The sequence below is a fragment of the Chanos chanos genome, chromosome 8 (assembly GCF_902362185.1).
Source record: "Chanos chanos chromosome 8, fChaCha1.1, whole genome shotgun sequence".
NCBI lineage: Eukaryota > Metazoa > Chordata > Actinopteri > Gonorynchiformes > Chanidae > Chanos > Chanos chanos.
Window position 1 is genome coordinate 41,002,522 of NC_044502.1, and position 20,000 is coordinate 41,022,521.

Consider the following 20,000-nt stretch of genomic DNA (forward strand, 5'->3'; position numbering starts at 1 on the left):
GTAAATATATATATATATATATATATATATATATATATATTTTTTTTTTTCTGAAACTCATAATGAGACAAAGATGATAGAATGTTCATAGCCCCAGAGTAAAAACCTCCCAGTGTGTGAATATTGTTTTGCCAATAAATATTCATGACTATCACACATATCATGTAATAACTAATGAACATAATACACACACACACACACACATACACACACACACACACACACACACACACACATATATATATCCACTGTTAGCCTTTCCAAAGTCTCTGAATCAATGAAAAACAAGAGAAAAATATTCCTGCAAAGACAATTGGCTGGTGTGGTTTCGCCCGAGTTGTAAAAATGCAGTTTGTCTAAAGAGACTGTCAAGCTGTGAACTGCCAATAGTACAGGTATGTCTCCTGTCCGGATGTGTGACAGTGATGTTAGTAATCCTTCAGCAGAAAGCAGGTATTTGGCCCGTCTCTTAAAAGGAAAAAGCACACGCTGGGTGACACGCATCAGTTGGGAGGTGACTGTTAACTAGATTGAGCATACTTTGTGAAGTCTTGCTTCTGCGTGACGTGCAGCTGAAAAAAGGGAGTGAATAATTTACGAGACACAGTACTATCAGAAAAAAAAAGCACTGTTCTATACAATCGGTTCAAATACATCAGATGTTCTGAAATTTCTTTTCCCCACTGAATTACAGAAATCACACACTCATACACAAAACACAATTGAAAACAAACAAAACACGGTATAAAAAAATAGAAAAGGGGGGAAAGGGGGAGGGGAGGGGTGGAGACCAGCAATACAAATGCTTGATGAGTCTTGGCTGACTTTCATAAACATAGCACCCATCCCTCTGAAGAACAGATTTCTCTGTATGATAAAATGGCACAATATGAATGGCTTTCTCCATTGATTAGGTTTTAATGTCCCAGTCAGTTCTGTTTGTGTTTGTCTCGTCGCGATGCAATTGCAGAAGCATCACTGTTCCGTTATGCCAAAGCAATGGCAACTGCTAGTCCTCAGTGTTCACTAATTACTACACAGTCAGGCGAACATATGTGTCCATAAAGACATGCCATGTTACATTACGTTCCTCTGAGACATATCGGCTATGGCTCGCAGCTAGGATTTGCGCAGATTGATGCGATGGATCAGCGTCAATCATTGACGTGATAAAGACAGCGATGAAGAGCTGGCGACTTAACCAGCATAGAGATGCTGCCTCTCTCTGGTCCGTCACTGAAGTGAACGTTGAACGACTTGGTGTGAATATCCCATTTGGTAGTTCATTGGTACGTGGGATGTTTTTTTGCACAATCTGTACGAGTCACGCTGATTTCACACAAGGAGCTTTTCAGAGCGTGTTTTTTCCGAGGTAAGTAAATCAGAACTGAATATACCAAAAAAAAAAAAAAAACCCCCAAAAAACACTTGCTCCCTAACCACCCTGGCCTTGCTTTCCACATTAAAACAGTCAGATAGATGGGTTCTTCTGTGGAGAAGAATCTAATTGATTCTAATTGATTAATTATTCATTGGTGGGCCTGGTCACTTTAGGAAGAGCTTCCTTCAAGAGCAATCCATCAGGTTCTAAGGGAATTAGAAAACAAAGTCAGCGTGTGGATTTGTGGTTTGAGCCTCAGAAAAAGACTAGAAATGCACCCTCGAGTAAGTTTACCAGGAGCTACTGAGAAATTTCAAAGGTGCAGAACCACGTGTAAGCTTTGTGTTGAATGTGGGTTAGAAGCCAGACAGGTCCATGGCTGAGAAGGAGAAAATATGAGGTAAATCTGTTCAACATCTACGTAACAGCTACGTGACGTCAAACAGGTCGTGGGGCAAACGAGTCAATCGGAACATATCAAATTTACTCAAATGATTCAAAACGTACCGTAAACATTCTACACCGTACACATTCTCACTCAACTGATTCACCGCTCTGGCTTCCAACATTAAACACATCTCTATACATACTGAAACACCAGCGCACAGGATTTACAACATAGCTGCCTCAGGGTAAAAGAGAGAGAGAGAGAGAGAGAGAGAGAGAGAAAGGGAGAGCTAATGAGATTGCACTCATTGGAGGGGAAGGAGAGTTGAAGATAGACAGAGCACAAGGCGGCAGTGCCCTCCAGGTGGTCACAGGGCTATCAGACTCAGGTTATCAATCTGCAGCAGAGACTCCTGCTGCAGCTCCCCACACGCTACTGCTTCTGCCACGCCTGCGGCCACAGCTCTCTGCAACATACAAGACTCTCAATCTCTCTCTCTTTTTATCTTTATGTGAGTCACTCTGACACACACACACACACACAGGCATCTGTGTGTGTGTGTGTGTGTGTGTAGAATGAAAGGAAAGATCCAATCTTCCATGAAAGTTTTTATTTGCATTTAATGCGTCAAGATAAGGGAAAAAAAAAAAAAAAAAAAAAAAAAAAAAAGCAACGTCGCTGGACAAGAATGTCATCCACAGTCCAGCAGTTTTCTGGCAAAATTCACTCCTGTTTAGACAAAGAAACAGATGGTTCCAACTCAACACAGAGGCAGCATCTCTCAGATAACGACCATTTCAAAATTGCTCGGATTTAACTGTCTTTCTCTCTCTCCCTTCTCACTCTCTCTTCCAAACTCCCTGTCTATCATTTGAGAAGTAACAATTATAAAAAAACAAAACCCTCACCTATAACAGTTTTTGAAGAGACAACAACATACACGCATGACTGATGACCGAGTGGCGTAGTCTGACAAGGTTTCACCATTAGATATTCATCTTAAAAAAAAAAAATCGTTTTTTTCAAGCAATAAAAATACATCCTGAAGAATATTCCAGCCCTGCGCACTAGGCTGAATTTTTTTTTTTTTTTCATCTTAAGCATTTGTGTGCTTCGTGTGAGAAGGAGAGAGGTCACACGCTGCGCGGTCTGTCCGGTCGTGTTATGTGGACAGTCATTAGCAGTTTTGTTCCCTCTGTTCGGCGACTTGCGCGGACAGACCCAGATGGGCGAGAGGGTGTCACGGGGGGTGCCAAATCGTTTTACGGGCACATCATAGTAACAAGCTGTAGAGACCAGGTGGGAACAGCTGGGTCTGTCAGAGGGGGATTCCGCAATGACGAACCGGATAATTATCAATAAAATATCAAAGAAACGCGCACGCTCACAGTCATTTCAGATAAAACTATGACGCTTAAGACAAAAAAAAAAAAAAAAATCTAAAACATGAAGTAAATTTCTCAAGGTTCTGACGTTATCTCTTTTCATTGCTCTAAAACGCTATCATAATACGTTTGTTTCTGACACTTCTCCTCTCCTCTGCTTTAAATATGACTTTGGCAAGCTGGTTGTAATCTGGGTCAAAGAGAAAAAAAAATGAGATGAAATGCTGGAGACAGATGCACAGTCAGCTATCCTGCACTCCGCTGCCCGCCCACACGCAGAGTAAATTGCGACCTTTCGTTCTCTTTTGCCAAGCCTACAGTTATTTGCACCTTCACACCCTCTGGAAGTTAGAGAAACCCTCAGGTGTGGGTCAATAATATCGTTTTTTCGCTATGCTGTGAAAGGCGGTCTCCACGGTGAAGTCCGAACAGGCGGCTGCATACTGAAATCTGTATGTTAATATTTTCAGAACAATGGGTTTTGGCCACGCACAGGTGAGCAGAGCGAGGTGGTGCTGCAGTGTTCTTATGCTGCATTAAAACGACCTCGTCTCCAAGCGACTCGGATGCTTGTTCAAGTAAACTGCTACCCCACCGGCATTAGGAGACAGTTCTGCGTGACAGAACAGACTAGAATCATATGCCCACACTGAGCTGCTGGTACACAAGACAGTGGCTAAACATATTACCAGCATAGCTAGCATGATGAGATCTGAATTAATCAAAAAAAACCAAAAAAAAAACCAGGAACCATAACTTCAATACCCAGCCTTAGCACAGGTGCAATAGGGGTACTCCGTTCGGATTCGAACCGGATGGTCGCTTTGTCTTTTACAGAGCTTGAAGAAACATTAGTGCCCTGCTTGGGAGCTACAGTGGATTATTTACTCCTAGGGTTCCTGAGAGACACAGCCATATGTCGTAGGACTGCTCAAAAAAAAAAAAAAAAAAGCCTGACTGCTTTCCTGTTGAATATCACACAGCGTGTTGCTATGGTTTCAGCTAGCTCTGCTTTTGCACGCTCCATCTGTCTACAACATCAATTTTCTAGAGGAGCTAGGTTTGATTCATTGTCTCAATGCAGTGTATATACAATACACCCAACATTTATACAATATAATATGCTCACACAAAGCGTTTCGTGATGCATATGACATCAGCTTTGTTTGAGGAAGAAACTTCTAGACATGTCAACAGATAATAGAACAATTTATTACTCCCTTCCACGGATGGAATGGCAATTATCTGTAAATGCCATAAAAGTCATTAAAACACCAATGATCTGTTGTGTCTATGGCAACCCTGCATTCGTTCCTACTGAGTTGCCGCCCCTGCAGTGAGCCATTCACTTGTGTGCTTCAGACTTTGTGCTAAGCTCAGAAACACAGTAATATTTCAATGTCAGACAAGAAACTGGCCAAAAGCTCACTGTTCTATACGTTCATTCAACAGCTCATGCTACCCTTAGGATGGCATTCAACCACTGCTCTCCCTGATCCTGAATCATCCTCATAAATAAACAAACAACAAACACTCCCTCCCTCGTATCAATAATGTATCAATAAGGGCTTTGTGGTGTAGTCCCTGTCAGTGATTACACCTCAGTCATTCTCCTTTGCCCATGACTCTTTTAGACCATCAGAGAGCTGCTCAGACTGGTCAAAAAAAAAAAAAAAAACCAACCCAGGCATGGCTTTCTTTCTTGTGTACGGCAGTGAGATAGGCAGACGGAAAAGGGCTTAAAACGGGAAAGTGGAGGGATTAGGGATTTTATTCATCCCTTTTCCAGGTTTTCTGCCAGCACCATGTTAGCTCACAAAGGGCTCTTCAGGCAGCCTGGTGGGTAGAGCAGCGTGGAGTATCAGAAGCAGTGAGTAGGGCTTTTGATACTTTCAGATCCCTGCTAGGAAGCCTAGGGTCACGGAGGAATCCCTGTCTCTCTGCAAATGTCTGAACTCATGTTTACCGCATGGGTCTTAGCCCTTTGATGTTCTTCAGGAGTTAATGTCGGCACAGCTTTATACAAACAGGATTGGTGGGAATAAACACCCACGGGATATTAGGCCCAAGGGTAATTTGGGGGTGGGGTGAGGGGGGGGGGGTTGGGGCGCAATAGTCTAACACACTACAAGTGGCTCCTTTCTTTTTTCAGATGTATATGGATGTCATTATGGTAAAAAAAAAAAGCTCAGGGTGCATACTAGCCCTATTCATGGTGAATCATGGTTTTTTTTTTTTTTTTTTCTTTTTTTCCCCTGCTAAATGACTTGTACAGATTTTTTCTTGCATTTCAATTGACGTCATTCATGTGTCGCTGTGGCTTCGGAGTCATTACTGACTTGTACCATGTGTATGAATGATACAACTACTGGAAAAATTGAACTATTTATTTAAAAGCATAATTTTGGTCATTAGATCTTCAAGAAAGGAACCATGGAAGGAATACTTATCAAGTTTAGCACTATTTAGTACGTACAAGACAAGAGCAGAATGACATTTAATGAAAAACTAACATGCTAGTGGAACATTTCTCGTCTGTGCACACTGATCAGGATTCTAAGTTAAACTCAACTGAATATGAGATTGTATTTTTGTTGCTTGTTTAGTGGTTACTGAATAATCAGCTTAAATGATCAGAGAGATGAAACAGGATAACTATTTAACAACAACAACAAAAAAAGGTTGTAGTGCCCTCCTGATGTTGGAGGACCGCATTATATGCATTAAAAACAAAAACAGCACACGATATTCACAAGTAACTTTCGGGTGGTATCATTATGCTCTGCAGGCTATGCCAAAAGTTGGGCGTGAAAGTGAAAACTCAACAGGAGTTTGGGGGGGAAAAAAAGGCCTTTTGCAGACCAAATGCCACATTTCCATGTTCATCCATGTGTTTAAAGCAGAGAACGAGAGGCGTTTGCCAAGCCGCCTGACCCGAAAAAGGGTGTGCTTCGGCGGGCACGCAGCAGGAACTCTTCAGCTTTGCAGCAGACTGCAAGACAGCTGTCTGTCGCTTCACCAGCTTCTCAAAATCCATATCACCTCTGACAGCCCTGGCTGCAGCGCTGCCAACCGCCGGCAGCCAGCAGAGAGGTGTCGAAAGCATGTAACAGGCGCTGGGATGGCAGTCCAAAGTTGAGATGTTTGCACATCGTTAATTAGCCCTCAGAGGGGTTGTGCCTAGATGAATATACACCCCTTACAAACGCATAGAAAAGGTGAACCAAATCACATCCATTTAAATCAGTTAAGGAACTGACAACCAATACAACAAACTCATTTGTCTTAATCTATCAGATAATCTAAAGGCTTTTAAAGGTGACCATGAACATTCTGGAACGAGGTGAAAGTCGGCTGAGGCAGCGGAGATAAACGACACGATGCACCCTCTCCTTGGAAATCTGCTCCGGAACGGAAACACACACAGAGAAAACAAGAGCATTTGTCCAAGTCTTCTGGTTCCCTCTGGAAGCCCAGCTTTGTCAGTGCAAGCCTGAGAAGCTGTCAAACTGAATAAGGACACTGCCTGAAAGCTCAGGGCACGATCTCCTTCCATTTGCCACCGTGTACTGCTGGAACAGTGGACTGCCAGCAGTAAAAAAAAAAAAATCCCACCATGTCTCAGGAGAGAGAATGCTTATATATGTGGAGCATTAAAATGTTCTGTGGGTGACTGCGAAGGCAGAATTAAATGACAACTGTTGCTTCATGTCCAGTAGTGACTCGGTTAAAAAAAAAAAGAAAAAGAAAAGAAAAAAAAAAAGGGCTTTGACTCAACTGCTCTTAGAGGAGTTTTCAGTGGAGGAGGTCTGCACTGGAAATGAAGCACAGAGTGCAGAGGTATCATGTGTCTGAGAATAACAACATTGATCTAGGACTGGCTCCCCTCTACCCACATAAATGCATTCATTAGGATTATGAAAGGCATAAAACTGATCCTAGATCAGATTTTTTTTTGTTTATTATTCCGAGCAATTTGATTAATGGGGCCCCGCAGCTGAAATTAATGAAGTTGACAAGCCTCTCAGAGAATCCACCTACTTTTAAGCTTCACTTTGTCTCCATAATCATATAGCGCAGTTGTACACAATCTATTTGAACAACTCTCTCTCTCTCTTTCTCTCTCTCAACAGCTACTGTCTGTTTTCGGGCATCAAAGGTCAGATGAGGGCATTCTAAAATAAGCCTCCCAGATACAGCTTCTGTAAAACCAGATGAAAGATGAAAAGACATCATAAAAAACCTGTCAGACATCATAGAATTATTACATCTGAGCTGACGATGATGTTTGTTTTTTTTTTCGTTCTCCACCAGAACAATGAGTATTAATTTCAGCAGAGTTACAATGAACTTCCTGCAAATGGGTTACAGCGCCACGGCTATTTCCTCATTAAACGAGTGCAGTAAAATGATATTTATCAGCATGACTGTGTTTGGATTATTACCTAAAGTGAAATATTTGTATTCTTTGTCCAGACACATATATTTGGGATAAGCCTGAAGGATTACTACTGCATATTTCATATCTCATTACCCTCACGACTTGAACAGCAGTGACCATAATTAGTTGCCCCCGAGGGAAGAAACCAAGGACAGGGGCACCTGGCTGGAATCAAGAGCGTCATTACCAAGCCTCTGAATCTCCGTCAATCTGTGCTGTCCAGGCCACAGGAAGTTACTGAAACGATGATCTGAGTCTGACGGAAAACAACAGAAGAGGCCCGCTCGATGCCATTCCTGTCCAGTCATGGGCAACGCAAGCATGCGTCGAGCCCAAAGAGTACGACAAGGAGACTTCAAAGCGTTTTTGACAGAGACAGCGTCACACGGCTCCTCCGGCACGGAGCCATCGTACCATCGCACACTAGTAGGAGTTGTCAGTCATCAGAGCCTCCTCATCACTGTGTCGCTCTCCTGGAGCAGTTCCCTGATTTAGCCTGATTAACGTCATTAAGTCTACATGATTGCACAGTTGGGGTACTTACTGATGGAGGTAAACAAACCAATTTTGCATTTGAGAGGAAGCGCATCATCTCATAAACGTCTGTTTAAGAAGAAGAAGAAGAAGAAGAAGAAAAAAAAAAAGAAAGAAAAAGAAATTGAAAGAAGTGTTGACGAAGTCTTGACAAAGGCTGGGAGAACTAACAGGGGGGAGAAAAATGGGCCACAAAAGGGATTCAGTGTGGAATTGTGGATTGTGGAATTCTCTGGTTGGTGCTGATGAGAGTGAAAGTGGAATTGAATGAAACAACAGACATCCTCACAAGAGGGCTCCAATGTAATTACTGCCTAACAAACTATCATTTCCCACCTGTATCCTTCAGACAAAGCATCTCCCAAACACAACACACCCAGTAGAGCAAGGGAGGCCTGGACATGCACCGCCATTGGCTTTCAGCGTTAGCAAGCAGTACAGAAACGAGTGTTGTTTACCTTGTAGGGAATTATGTGAGTAGTAAACTGTTCTATGACTTCAGAGCGTTCTTTTTGCCCTTTGAACAATCTTCACTACCTTGTAAGTCCTTGACTCCAACTTTCAATTTGTTTGCTTACCTCTGAAGTGTATGCTCAAAAAAAAAATTACATATTCTAACACAAATATGGTGAGACAGCCAAGAGTAAACATATGGTTTAATCCATCTCCAAAAGCATAAAAACTCTCTCTCTCTCTCACTTTCTGTGATTCAAATAGGGCAGTGAAGGGGAGGTCACCTCCAAATAAATGTCTTGTTGCATTATGGTTTTCGAGATAAACAGGGTCCGTTTTTGTCACCAACGATGAGGGCAATCACAACAAATGTGTCACGGTTCTTTGTTCTGCTCCTGTCCCTCCCAGTGGCAGCCTGGTTTCCATGGATACAGATGAGCCATGTGCTGGCACCACAAAAATCTGACCATTGGTTTGTCTCTGTAATGGGGTTATCACATGAGCATTACTGTCCCTCTACAGCTCACGCTGTTATACTTAACAATGGCAAATGACATATATTTTCTGTAATGGCAATTAGCGCGAAACCCGTTGGTGATAAAGGCTAATTTGCAATAAGAATTGATAAGACTCACGATGACTATAAATCAAAGACAAATTTACATAAACAGTTTGGATGGCCAGGCTGGGTGACAGCATGATCACTCAAAAGAGGATAATGTAATGTACCTGCCCAGACTGTCAATCATAGTATAATATGGCCCAAATCCAAATATGATAGTTTGGGCAAGAAAGATTTGCCCTGAAGACACACCTCAAAAGTTGTGTGTTGGATCTGTGTGTGCATAGTGTGTGTGTGTGTGTGATGTTGAGAGAGAGAGAGAGAAGAGTCAGCAATTCTTAGACTCATCCATCAGACAGTGTGGTGCTGAGAGGTCATGATGGCGGGGCATTGAGTCTGAGTGGGTCCAATCAGCGTTCCCCTCTGTCTGTAATGAAGTGATAGATAGCCCCATCGGCCCATGTTAAACAGCACACCTCACACTCCGGCCTAAAGCCACGGGCATTCTGCCCAAAATGTCATTTTCACTTAACGGAGACTGCTAAAGGAACACACACACACAGTCTATTTAGCAGATAGAACACTGCCACTTATGTTTATTTATTTATGACCAAGTCTGAAGTAAGAGTGTGTGTGTGTGTGCGTGTGTGTGTGTGTGTGTGTGCGCGCGTGCGTGTCCAGATGTGTTTGACAACTGTATCACTTACTTTGGATACTGCATTATATTACATAATATGATGCTAAAGTGATCTTACAGTTGAATTTGTTTTCTAAAAAAAATCTAACTTTTTCCAAGTTGCTACCACATTTTGTGTGTCTGCACCTCATAACCTGTACCGTAGCATGCCACAAGTGTCCATTTTAAATGAGACAATGTATTGTATGTGCACTTTTGACTGAAGTTTGTTTTGACTGTGTACAGTCCCAAAGCTCAAGCTAAAACCAGAAGTTTACAGCCAAGGCTAGTCTGGATCAATATTCTGACCATAGAACTAATTTGTGAAGCTTTATAAAGGAGATTCTGAACATGGGGACTTGAAATTGTCCCTACCCCACTGGTTCACAATTCTTAGAGACTTCTCCCGAAAGAAAATATTACATTTAAACAGTACACAAATTGTCAGGGGGGGCTGTTTTTCATTGTTTCTACTGTGGATGGCTTTTCCTTTGATATTTGAGTATACACAAACGATTTCATTTTGGCACTCATTTTGACAATTTTGCCCCCCCCCCCCCCCCCAAAAAAAACCCATTAAAAAATTGTAATAAATAAAACCAATGGTCAAGATAAAAAGATCATGTAATTGAAGGTGGACTTTCACACCACAGAAAACTTTACGAAACAATCCATTCCGTAGTGTTCTCAAGAGGGCCAAACTATCAAAAGACAGCATGTTTGAACAAGTGAGAAAAAAAAGCTGTAACAGAGAAAATGTTTGATTTCATTTGAGCATGTACTCTTTCAATTAACTTTGGCTGTGATTCACGAAAACCCCTTGAGCTATGATCCTACAGGGGTCAGGAAGAGAGAGAAATAGTAAGAGACAGACAGAGAAAGAAAGTGTGTGTGAGTGTGTGTGTGTGTGTGTTGCTCTAGGCAATAACAGTGCAGCTCTTGTCCACTGAGATTTTTATAAAATCCGTTTTCTCTCCCTACACACTCAACCTTTCCATTTGGAGGCACTGTCAGTAAGAAAGATCTCTTTTCACAGAGTACCTAGTGCATGGTTCTCCCACTCTGCTCCACACCACAGTCATGCCTGATAAATATATGATAAAAGTCAAAGTTGAAAGTTACTTAGGACAGTGTATGTAAACAATGTTTATTTCCTTATTACTATTATTATTATTATTATTATTATTATTATTACCACTATTATTACTATTATTATTATTATTATTATTATTATTATTAACACTATTATTACTATTACTATTATTATTATTATTATTATTATTATTATTCTTGTTATTGTTATTGTTATTATTACAACTGACACAAACAACTAAAATGAAGTAATTGTGGGAGAACGAATCAGAAAGCAGATGGAGTTCCAGATGAATTTAACAAACTGATGTTCGATATGACTTAAAAGTCCATCCGCTTCTAATTCCATGTGTCAGCATCTCCACAGGCTCCTGCCCAGTATGAGCACTGAGCTGTGCAGTAGGAATGACTTCACTGACAAACTGGAGTCATGATGATAGTTTAACGTCTGCTAAGCGTGTTCAGAATGCCACCGCTGCTCTGCGGTCATTAATTCATGCGGAACATCAAATCCAAAGGGACAAACTTTAAATCTCTCCTCGCTTTAAATCTCTCCCCGCCCGCCGCCTGCCTAAAAGGACAAACCATTAGCTAATGGTGTCACGAGGAAAAAAAATAAAAACAAACACACGCACGCACACATGCACACACACACACACACACACACACAGTTGAGGGTGCAGAAAGTGTGCACAGACACAGGTGTGAAGAATTTAGCTGCTAATCTACCTGTGTGAGGAGATCTGTCTGAAGTCTCAAAGGGTGTCCTGGAGGTAAATAAAACAGCCATTCCCTCAGCTGCAAACTGTCATATTTTTAATTATTTATCTCATAATTGATTAGGGAACCCGGGCCTTTTAACCTATCTAGCAATTAACATATTGCTTTTATGTGCTTAATTAATAGCCACTGAAGTCTTATGGGAATAAAAATGCCCTCAATTATACCCCTAAATGAAAATGAGAAAAAAAGTTTGCTTTTTTTTTTTTTTCCCCTTGGCTTTACGGAAGAGAAGTTATTGACATGGGGACCTTAATCAGACAGAATGGGATTCATAAATAAAAATCAAGTCTTTGAAGATGCCAATGGGCCTTTACTAAACAAAAAAAAAGTAAAAACAAGAGTTCATACAACGTTTTGGCGACGTTAAAGCGAGCCGTTTCTTAGCTGGAAACAATTGTCATTTCTCATCATCGTTAAAAGTTCAGTAAAGCCATCCAGCGTGGTGCAAGCTTATGGTTTGTTTCAGTGCTCTGTTTCAGAGGGTAAGAGGCTATGTTTGATGTGTTTCACGTTTGATATTTTGGCAGGGAGACATGTTGCTTTCATTCCACTTCCCCCCCCCCCCCCCCGCTGTGTTACTCGGCCCTGCTAACTGATGTTTGGAGGGGCAGCCGTCGTTGCCATGGCAGGGTATTCCGAATGTGAAAAAAAAAATGGGCCAAACCTTCTCAACAAGTTTGCTGCCTTCTTTAGATGCCGTATCCCTGGTGTGTGTGTGTGTGTGTGTGTGTGTAGCGAGGATGAAAACCAGGTATGATCAAAATCGCGGCCTATCCCGTTCGGCCCCTTGTTCTTCTCCTTCTTCTTTTAGACTGTGAAATAAAAGTCTTCTCTTTGGACAGCACTGAGGGAAAAAAGCACCATTAGATCACTGCTGCACAGACGGCTGTCTGAGATCTGTCTGGACGATCCCCGAACAACCCTAACAGCAACTTTCACTCGCCCCGCAAAGAGATGCACGCACTCGTTTTTAGATATGTTCCACGAACGACAGGAGAAAACATAAACACTCATTAATGAAAGATGTTATTTGAAGGGCCAACTAGAAACACTGGTTTCGTTTTCCACTGAAAATCGCAATTTTATTTTATTTATTTTTTTAATGGCTGAATTTGTACTGTTCAAAGAGTTGCAATGTAGATCTCTTCGGGGTCAAACTAGGAGGGGGTAAATCAAATCCCTAAATATTAAAGATAAAAAAAAAAAGCATAACTAATGGGATGTAAAAATGACGCATTAAGAGGCAGAAACGTATAACTTTCCGGCTTTGTGGTGACTGGGGTGCTTTATGGGTGACATTCGTGCCCTCAACCCGCTGCTCACAAATCAGCGGCAAACTCAGCGCCGAGGGGCCTCTCCATTTCGGGGAAAGCATTGATTGTGAGAGAATGTGACTGAGATCGATAGCACTCCCATTGTTCAAAGCTGTGCCCTTTAACCCATAAAACAGTGTTTTCTGCATTGCCGATCGAAACGCTTTTCACAGGCATCTCTTCTAATTACGAGAGATGGGCCGATATGGGGTTTATTACGGCGTCATAAAACCACATCGCCAACTTTCTCTCTAAGATATATGATGGACACCTTCGCGTTAAGGCCATTCATTTCAACGTTTATTAGCTGTTTCTGTATGGTCACAACTCACCTCGTTATCTCTGTCCTATCTGTTCATGCATTCGGTTTTCTCTCTCTGTCTCTCTCTCTCTCTGTCTCTCTCTTTCTGTCTGTCTCTCTCGCTCTCTCTCGTTGTGTCTTATTCCATTCAAGCTAATTATCCAGTTTATGGCAGTAGAAAGCCCAAAGGCCTTCTAAAGCACTGCAGAGCACAGCAGGCGTTGATAATTATCATTCTCTAAAAGGAGGGGCTTACTAGGGCCAGTCCAAGAGCACAATCTCCAGTCCTTTTCCAACGATGCTTACAACGTCCCCTTAAAGGTTTTCCAGTAAGATCTGTAACCAGTTCGCCAGGCCGCAAATTCAGCAAAGGCCTATTGAAACGCGAGCATGGTGAGTCCGTTTTGTTCTTATAATGAGGCCATGAAAAGTGGACAGGAGGGTTATGTGAGCTGGGCAGGACCAAGAGAACAAAGAAGAGGAGAGGAAGAAAGGTTCTGATTGCAGAGGGCTGACTTCATTAAGCCAAGCTCAATGATTCGCCAAACTCAATTTGTTTGGTAGTGTGGTGGCCGGTCAGGGCTTCTAAGGCCGCACTGAGATTAATTCCTTTTGGGTCTTCGAGAGGAGTTTTTCTGGCACCGTGCCAAGGACCCCCTAGCTAAACCTCACAGTCCAATTAATAAGACACTCTTGGGCCTATGACACTAACAAGGACCACAGAAAAGACTGAACTGCATTTGAGCTAAAATCTGCCACAAGCTTGGACTTAATTTGCAAAGGGCAGGTTGTAAGACTGATAAAAAAAAAATGTGACTAAATGTGACTAAATATTCATTCAAGAATCGGGGAAACAAAAATGTCCCAAATATTTGTTAAAGACACAGGCTAACTGCTGTCACAACCTGCACCGCCATTTTGGACTTTTGGTTTGCCATGTCTTTGTGCTCCTGTTCTTTGTCTGTCTCCGCCCCTCACCTGTTCCTGTTTTTGTCTCATTATTACCTTGTTAATTTTATCCAATCCTGTGTTGCCCTGTTCAGTTCTCCTTCTATTTAAGGCCCTCGTGTTTCCTTGTCCTTTGTCTATCGTTGTTTGTGTTAGTTTGCGCACTGTCACGCTGCACCTTTTTGTTATTGGTTTTGTTATCAGTTTGCACTTGTATTTTGGTCTTCATTTTAAGTAAAGTCTTCCGTTTATCACCGTCAACCATCGTGTCTTGCACTTGGGTCCTGCACCACACCGCCCGGCGTGACAACTGCATTCTTCAGTTGGCAACATCGATGGCAACATTCACCTATCAGATTCCTCTGATTTCCATTTGAGCCAGTTACAAACCTTAAATCATTTGTAGATTCAGATAAAAAAGTATAGTAATAAATAGCATGCTTGAACACTACACACAAAGCTTTGGATTAAAACTGCCTCTTAAAAAGAAAACAAATTCAGGTCTCTGTCTCCACCTCCCTTTCTCCTGGCCAATCAGAGCCAAGCTGGATCTGACAGGCTGACCACCTTGTTTATTAATTATTGTGTGCACTTGTCCTTAGTCTGTTCCCTCATTGTGTCTGCGTATATGTACCCCATGTGTTTTCCTATGTACCTTTGCGAAGTCATACACTTGTTATCAGTATTTAGCTGCTCTTGTTCCTTCTTAGTCTTGTTACTAGTTAGCCTGTTAGCCTGGTTTAGCTCCGTTAGCTCTGTACCTCTGTTTAGCCTTGTTCTCAGTTAGCTTGGTTAACCCCGTTCTCTCTGTTTAGCCTTCTGGTTTATAGACCCTAGCTTACTCTCGACTAATCTGTCTAGCCTCCAGTAGCCAGTTTCTAGTGGTACCAGACCTCGCCTGTTTATACACCGTGATTTAGACTATGTTTTGGATTTCAGTAAAGAACTCCCTGCACTTGCATCCAGCCTCCCTCTCAGTTTGTGACAGTTACAAAATGTGGCGATTTGATTGTGATGATCCTTCGATGATGGAAAACCGTATCTAAAAGAAAAAGCAGCTTAAAAAGAAAAAAAAAAAAAAGACAGCCCCTGACCTTCATCCACCCATCCTTCAAAAAACAACAAAAAAAAAAAAAAACCAAAAATCAAACACACATGAAAACAGACGTACGAGAGCAATTGACTTCCCTCTCCTCACAAAGCCTCTGTAATCCCAGAATTGTGAATTACAGGGCTTTGTCTAAATGGATTCTGATTCTCATATTGTGAACGATGGGATCCTTTGATTGCGTTGGCACAAGGCAGAGCTCTGAGTGTGTGTGTGTGTGTGTGTGTGTGTGAGCAGGACGGGGTGTAAATGCAGGATGACAGAAGGTTTTATCCGCTGGGACATGCAATGCTCTAAAAGTCACATAAACACAAAATGCGAGAGAAAGAGAGAGATCAGATATAATGTGCACAAGCAATGGGAACACAATACAAAGTTAAACGAGGCATCTAGTTCGCAGCGCTGTGTGTTGTTTGTGCGTATGTGTGGACGTTTGTGTGTGTATGTGTGCGTGTGTGTGTTTTAATAACAGCCAGATGTATAATAATAGTGCGTGACTGACTGTTTGAGAGACAGTAATCATAATCCACCTATTCAGGTCAGTAGCTTATTTATTGCAAAAAAAAAATAAAATAAAATAATAAAAATAAATCTTTGAAGCTAAGAGGTGAATCAATCTCCACAGCAAAACCAATGAGATATTCAGACAAACACATACACAGTGAGTTGCCCTTTAGCTGTGGGTGATTAGGGAAAGGTGTGCATTTGGCTTTAACCAGCAGCATCTCCATAACCAATGCTTTTGGCCTTTAATAGACCAAAACCAAGCTAGTTTTTCAGTGCAGATGCTGCTATAAATATTCATATCAAAATTAATGAGGGCCATAAAGCTTACAAAATGTCCTATGAGAAACTGACAGATGTCCACACTCCAAACTAGTAACACTATTGTCTCCTGAGAGAAAACAGGGACAGGAACACAACCAATCTGAAAAAAAATTTAAAAAGAAAAAAATAAAGCAATATGGATTATATTGGTCCCCCAGGGTTTGGACAGTCCAGTAAGGATTACGTGTTTAAGGGTGAGACTAACAGCCAATGCAATATGCCAAAGGATATAACTCCACAAATACTGAGAATTTTGCTTTTAAGTAGTAACACTGAGTGGTAATTAAACATACTATAAATAAGACAACTGTATGTTGGCCATGAATATGCAAACATACTGTAATTGGAAAGACTAGAGCTGACAGCTACACTTGGCAAGCTGCCTATGAATACACAGAAGCGATATCTATGACATGAGAGCTATGGTAAAGTTGTTCTGTAGTGTTATCATGAAATTAAACCACAAATGTAGCAGAAGCCATGGTGTCTGTGGAGGATGGTGAAAGACATTAGCGCTCATCCTCTCTTTCTCTCTCTCTCTCACTCACTCACACACACACACACACACACACACACATTTCAGCTCTCACCCAATTCAGCAATTTCCACATAAGACTGATTGAATTTTCTGCTTCTTTTTCACAAAGCACTCTGGCTAGAATAGAGTAGCACAGAGTCGCATGTGCCACACTCACACACACACACACACACACACACACACACACACACACACACACACACAATAATCCATCAAAGACTATTAAGTCACATAACTTCTTGAACTGGGTCACCATGACAATACACTCTGTCAGGTTTTGAGACTGAATACTATGATATAATCAAGCTCTATGAAAGTTCAACAGCTGATGAAAAAAAAAATGCAATTTTCTTCCTTTCACTCAAAATTGCACCAAGACAAGGTCTTTCACTGGCCGAACACTCGTTCTTAAGGTAATATAATGTGGGTCGAACCACTGCTGTTTGATGCTAACAAGGGCAAAGTGCTTGACTGAGTTTTGGCAGTTATTTGGGGGGGCGGGGGGGGGGGGAGATGCATCTGTTGCAATGGAAATGGAATTGTGGGTAATAATAGAGGAAAATTCTAGAAGCAGAATGCCGCAGAGCAGAAAATTACTGTGCTCCTTTGTCCTGTTCAGGTCGCTTTTACAAAGTAACCTCACTTTTCCACACCTGCCTCTACAGTAGTACCACAGATAAGGATCATCAATTTTGCAGTAGATCACTGAAATAAGATACTGCTCAGTATCCAGAACCGTATGTTTTAAACATTTCTAGTACGGAATTTTCCGGCTTCGCGGTGACACCGTGTGCATTCAAAAGCACAGCTGGACACAGTATACCACACCATGCGCTGCATCTTACTGCACAACCCAGTGAGACATTTAAGAAAAATAACACATAGTTTGTATAATATTCATAACTCAATGTCTTTAAAAAAAAAAGCGTAGATTAAAAGCGGTCTTATTTTTGTCAAGGTGTTAGTCCTTGACGCTGATAAAAAAACATTGCTGCTCCCAACGGAGTTTAGTGTTTTCCTAGGCTCTCAGTCATAACAAGTCCTCTAGTTAAATTGCCACGACAATCCAGTAATGTTGTCCTGAAGGCTTCCCTCAGCCCTGCTGCTGCTTCCGCTGATTTACGCTCTGCTCGTAACGTGGGCTGTTTCTGCACGCTGCCTTTTTCAATCTCTCCGCGTTTACCAGCCGGGCCTGGGGCCCCCAGAAAGTCGTGAAGGAAAAGAGGAGAAGACGGTAATAAATCCATGCCTGGGACGCGCACGTGAAAACGCACACAAACGCGCATGAAAACGCACACACACACACACACACACACACTCATGCATGCAACCGTGATGGACAACAGAATAACGCTAAGCTTTATGATGATATCATTTAGACAATGCAGATAGTATGATTTAATGAGAGAGTGAGAGAGAGAGAGAGAGCGAGAGAGAGTGAGAGAGAGAGAGGGAACGAAAAAACCCCCACAGATCTAACCAAACTAGGCCTAACAAGGGATGTCAAACCACACATCACTTAACAGCGTGCACAGTCACAAACATGAACACAACACACAATATCCTGTTTTCTCCTTCAAATCAGGGCTGTGAGAATGAGCCAGAGGATATGGAACAGGATTAGATCAGTTATCATCTCCTGTACTCTCACACAAGATAAGGGACAGAGTCTCCGTTCACGGGAGAGGTTAGACTCCTCACTCCAACACACACGAGAGAACACCCATAGACAGATATAGACAATGAAATTTTTACAGCCAACAGTATATGGGAGTTATCGCGGAAAAGAACTGCTTTATTCATTGTTTTTGAGACAATCAACCACAGAGAGGAAGGACGTTCTACGTGTTCTAATCTCATGCGCGTCTCTGACAAGCAACACTTCACCATCAGGTGACATTCACGGTGTCACATTTACTAGCTAGGCGCTTTTGTCATTTAGTGTAACGGCTTATATGTTTGTGATTTAGTGTAACGGCTTATGTGTTTGTTGAGGTTGTGAACGATGCAGCTTGTCTGGTCTGAGTCTCTCGGGCATGTCAGAGGTCCTGGGCGTCACGTCGAAGCGCTAGCGAAGCCGAAACCGTGCTCGTTTAGGACGTCGGGGCGAGCACGCGTTCCTTTCATGCTTGGTTTCTCTGAAGGGCGAAGAATTCCAAGCATTTCTCTTTTTCTTTTGATTCACTCAGCTGGTGGATCAATGTCCATTAAGCTTAACCAAGCACTCGCATGCCGGCGGTCTCTGTTTTCATTAATACCGCTCCTGTATGGATTACAGCTCGAGCAACCCGGCCATTAGAGGCAAGGGCAGGCGCTAATGCTAATTTCTCTTTCTTATACCACATTCCTTCCTGTTCCTATAACAGTGGTTAGCTGGGTAGTTAGCGCTGCGAGAGAGTGCAGCTAAGGCGCAACACGGTGCCCCATTCATTCACTGTGAATATTTAATATGAATGCCACATGTTGACTCTTGTTTTGGGCGAGTTACACTAATGGTGAAGGTATGACTGTAAAAATTAACGCAACATATATATTTCTGCCACTAAACATAGCAGTGATGTTTTTTTTATATAGTACAAGCAAGGCTGCAACTATTTGCGAGCGCTTAGGAGAAAGTAATTATGTGCGTGCATGTGTGTGTGTGTGTGTGTGTGCGTGTGTGTCTGTAGGATATGTCTGTGGTGATTCGTCATCTGCAGGCCGACGCCAGCAGGAACCTGGTCGCTGAATCAGATGGAATGGTGGGAACAGCAGACACTAATGAGTCTTACCTCCGCTCCTGTCAGGTAGTACGCCGAGAGAAGCCCGCCGACGTAACGGATGTTCACCTCAAACAGTGATGCCTCTCCACTCTGTGGAACACACACACACACACACAGCGGGTAAGAACTTCAGTACTGTCACTGCATAAACACCCCAGCACAAGTAGCAGCCTACTAGCTGAGGAAGGATCAGCCAAAATGGTACACACATTCTTTGTTACAGCCATAAAACTTGAAGGACAGATGGATGTAAGGAGTTTATGAAAGTTATATAAGCTGTTTAAAAGACCTGTTAACCGTTTAAAAGAAAAACAACAACGACAACAACAACAAAAACAACAACAAAAAACCCCAAACAAACAAAAACAAACCCATTTTGTTCTCACCATAATAAAACCTTTTCAACTTCAGGGAATTTGATGCATTCCACTGAATTTAATGTCTGAGTTACAGTGTTGTAAACAAGGGAGGTAGCTGAGATACGAACTAACCAAACTGTGGTGTCAT

General features: G+C 42.0%; 1 protein-coding gene across 1 annotated transcript in view; it reads right to left on the reverse strand.

Annotated features, from left to right (window-relative positions):
• Nucleotides 1-20,000, reverse strand: part of LOC115818417 (mannosyl-oligosaccharide 1,2-alpha-mannosidase IA) — a 130,771-nt gene that overhangs the window by 17,364 nt on the left and 93,407 nt on the right. Inside the window, exon 4 of the mRNA XM_030781787.1 lies at nt 19,503-19,583. Coding sequence (XP_030637647.1) covers nt 19,503-19,583 — 81 coding nt within the window. The remainder of the gene's footprint in view (nt 1-19,502; nt 19,584-20,000) is intronic.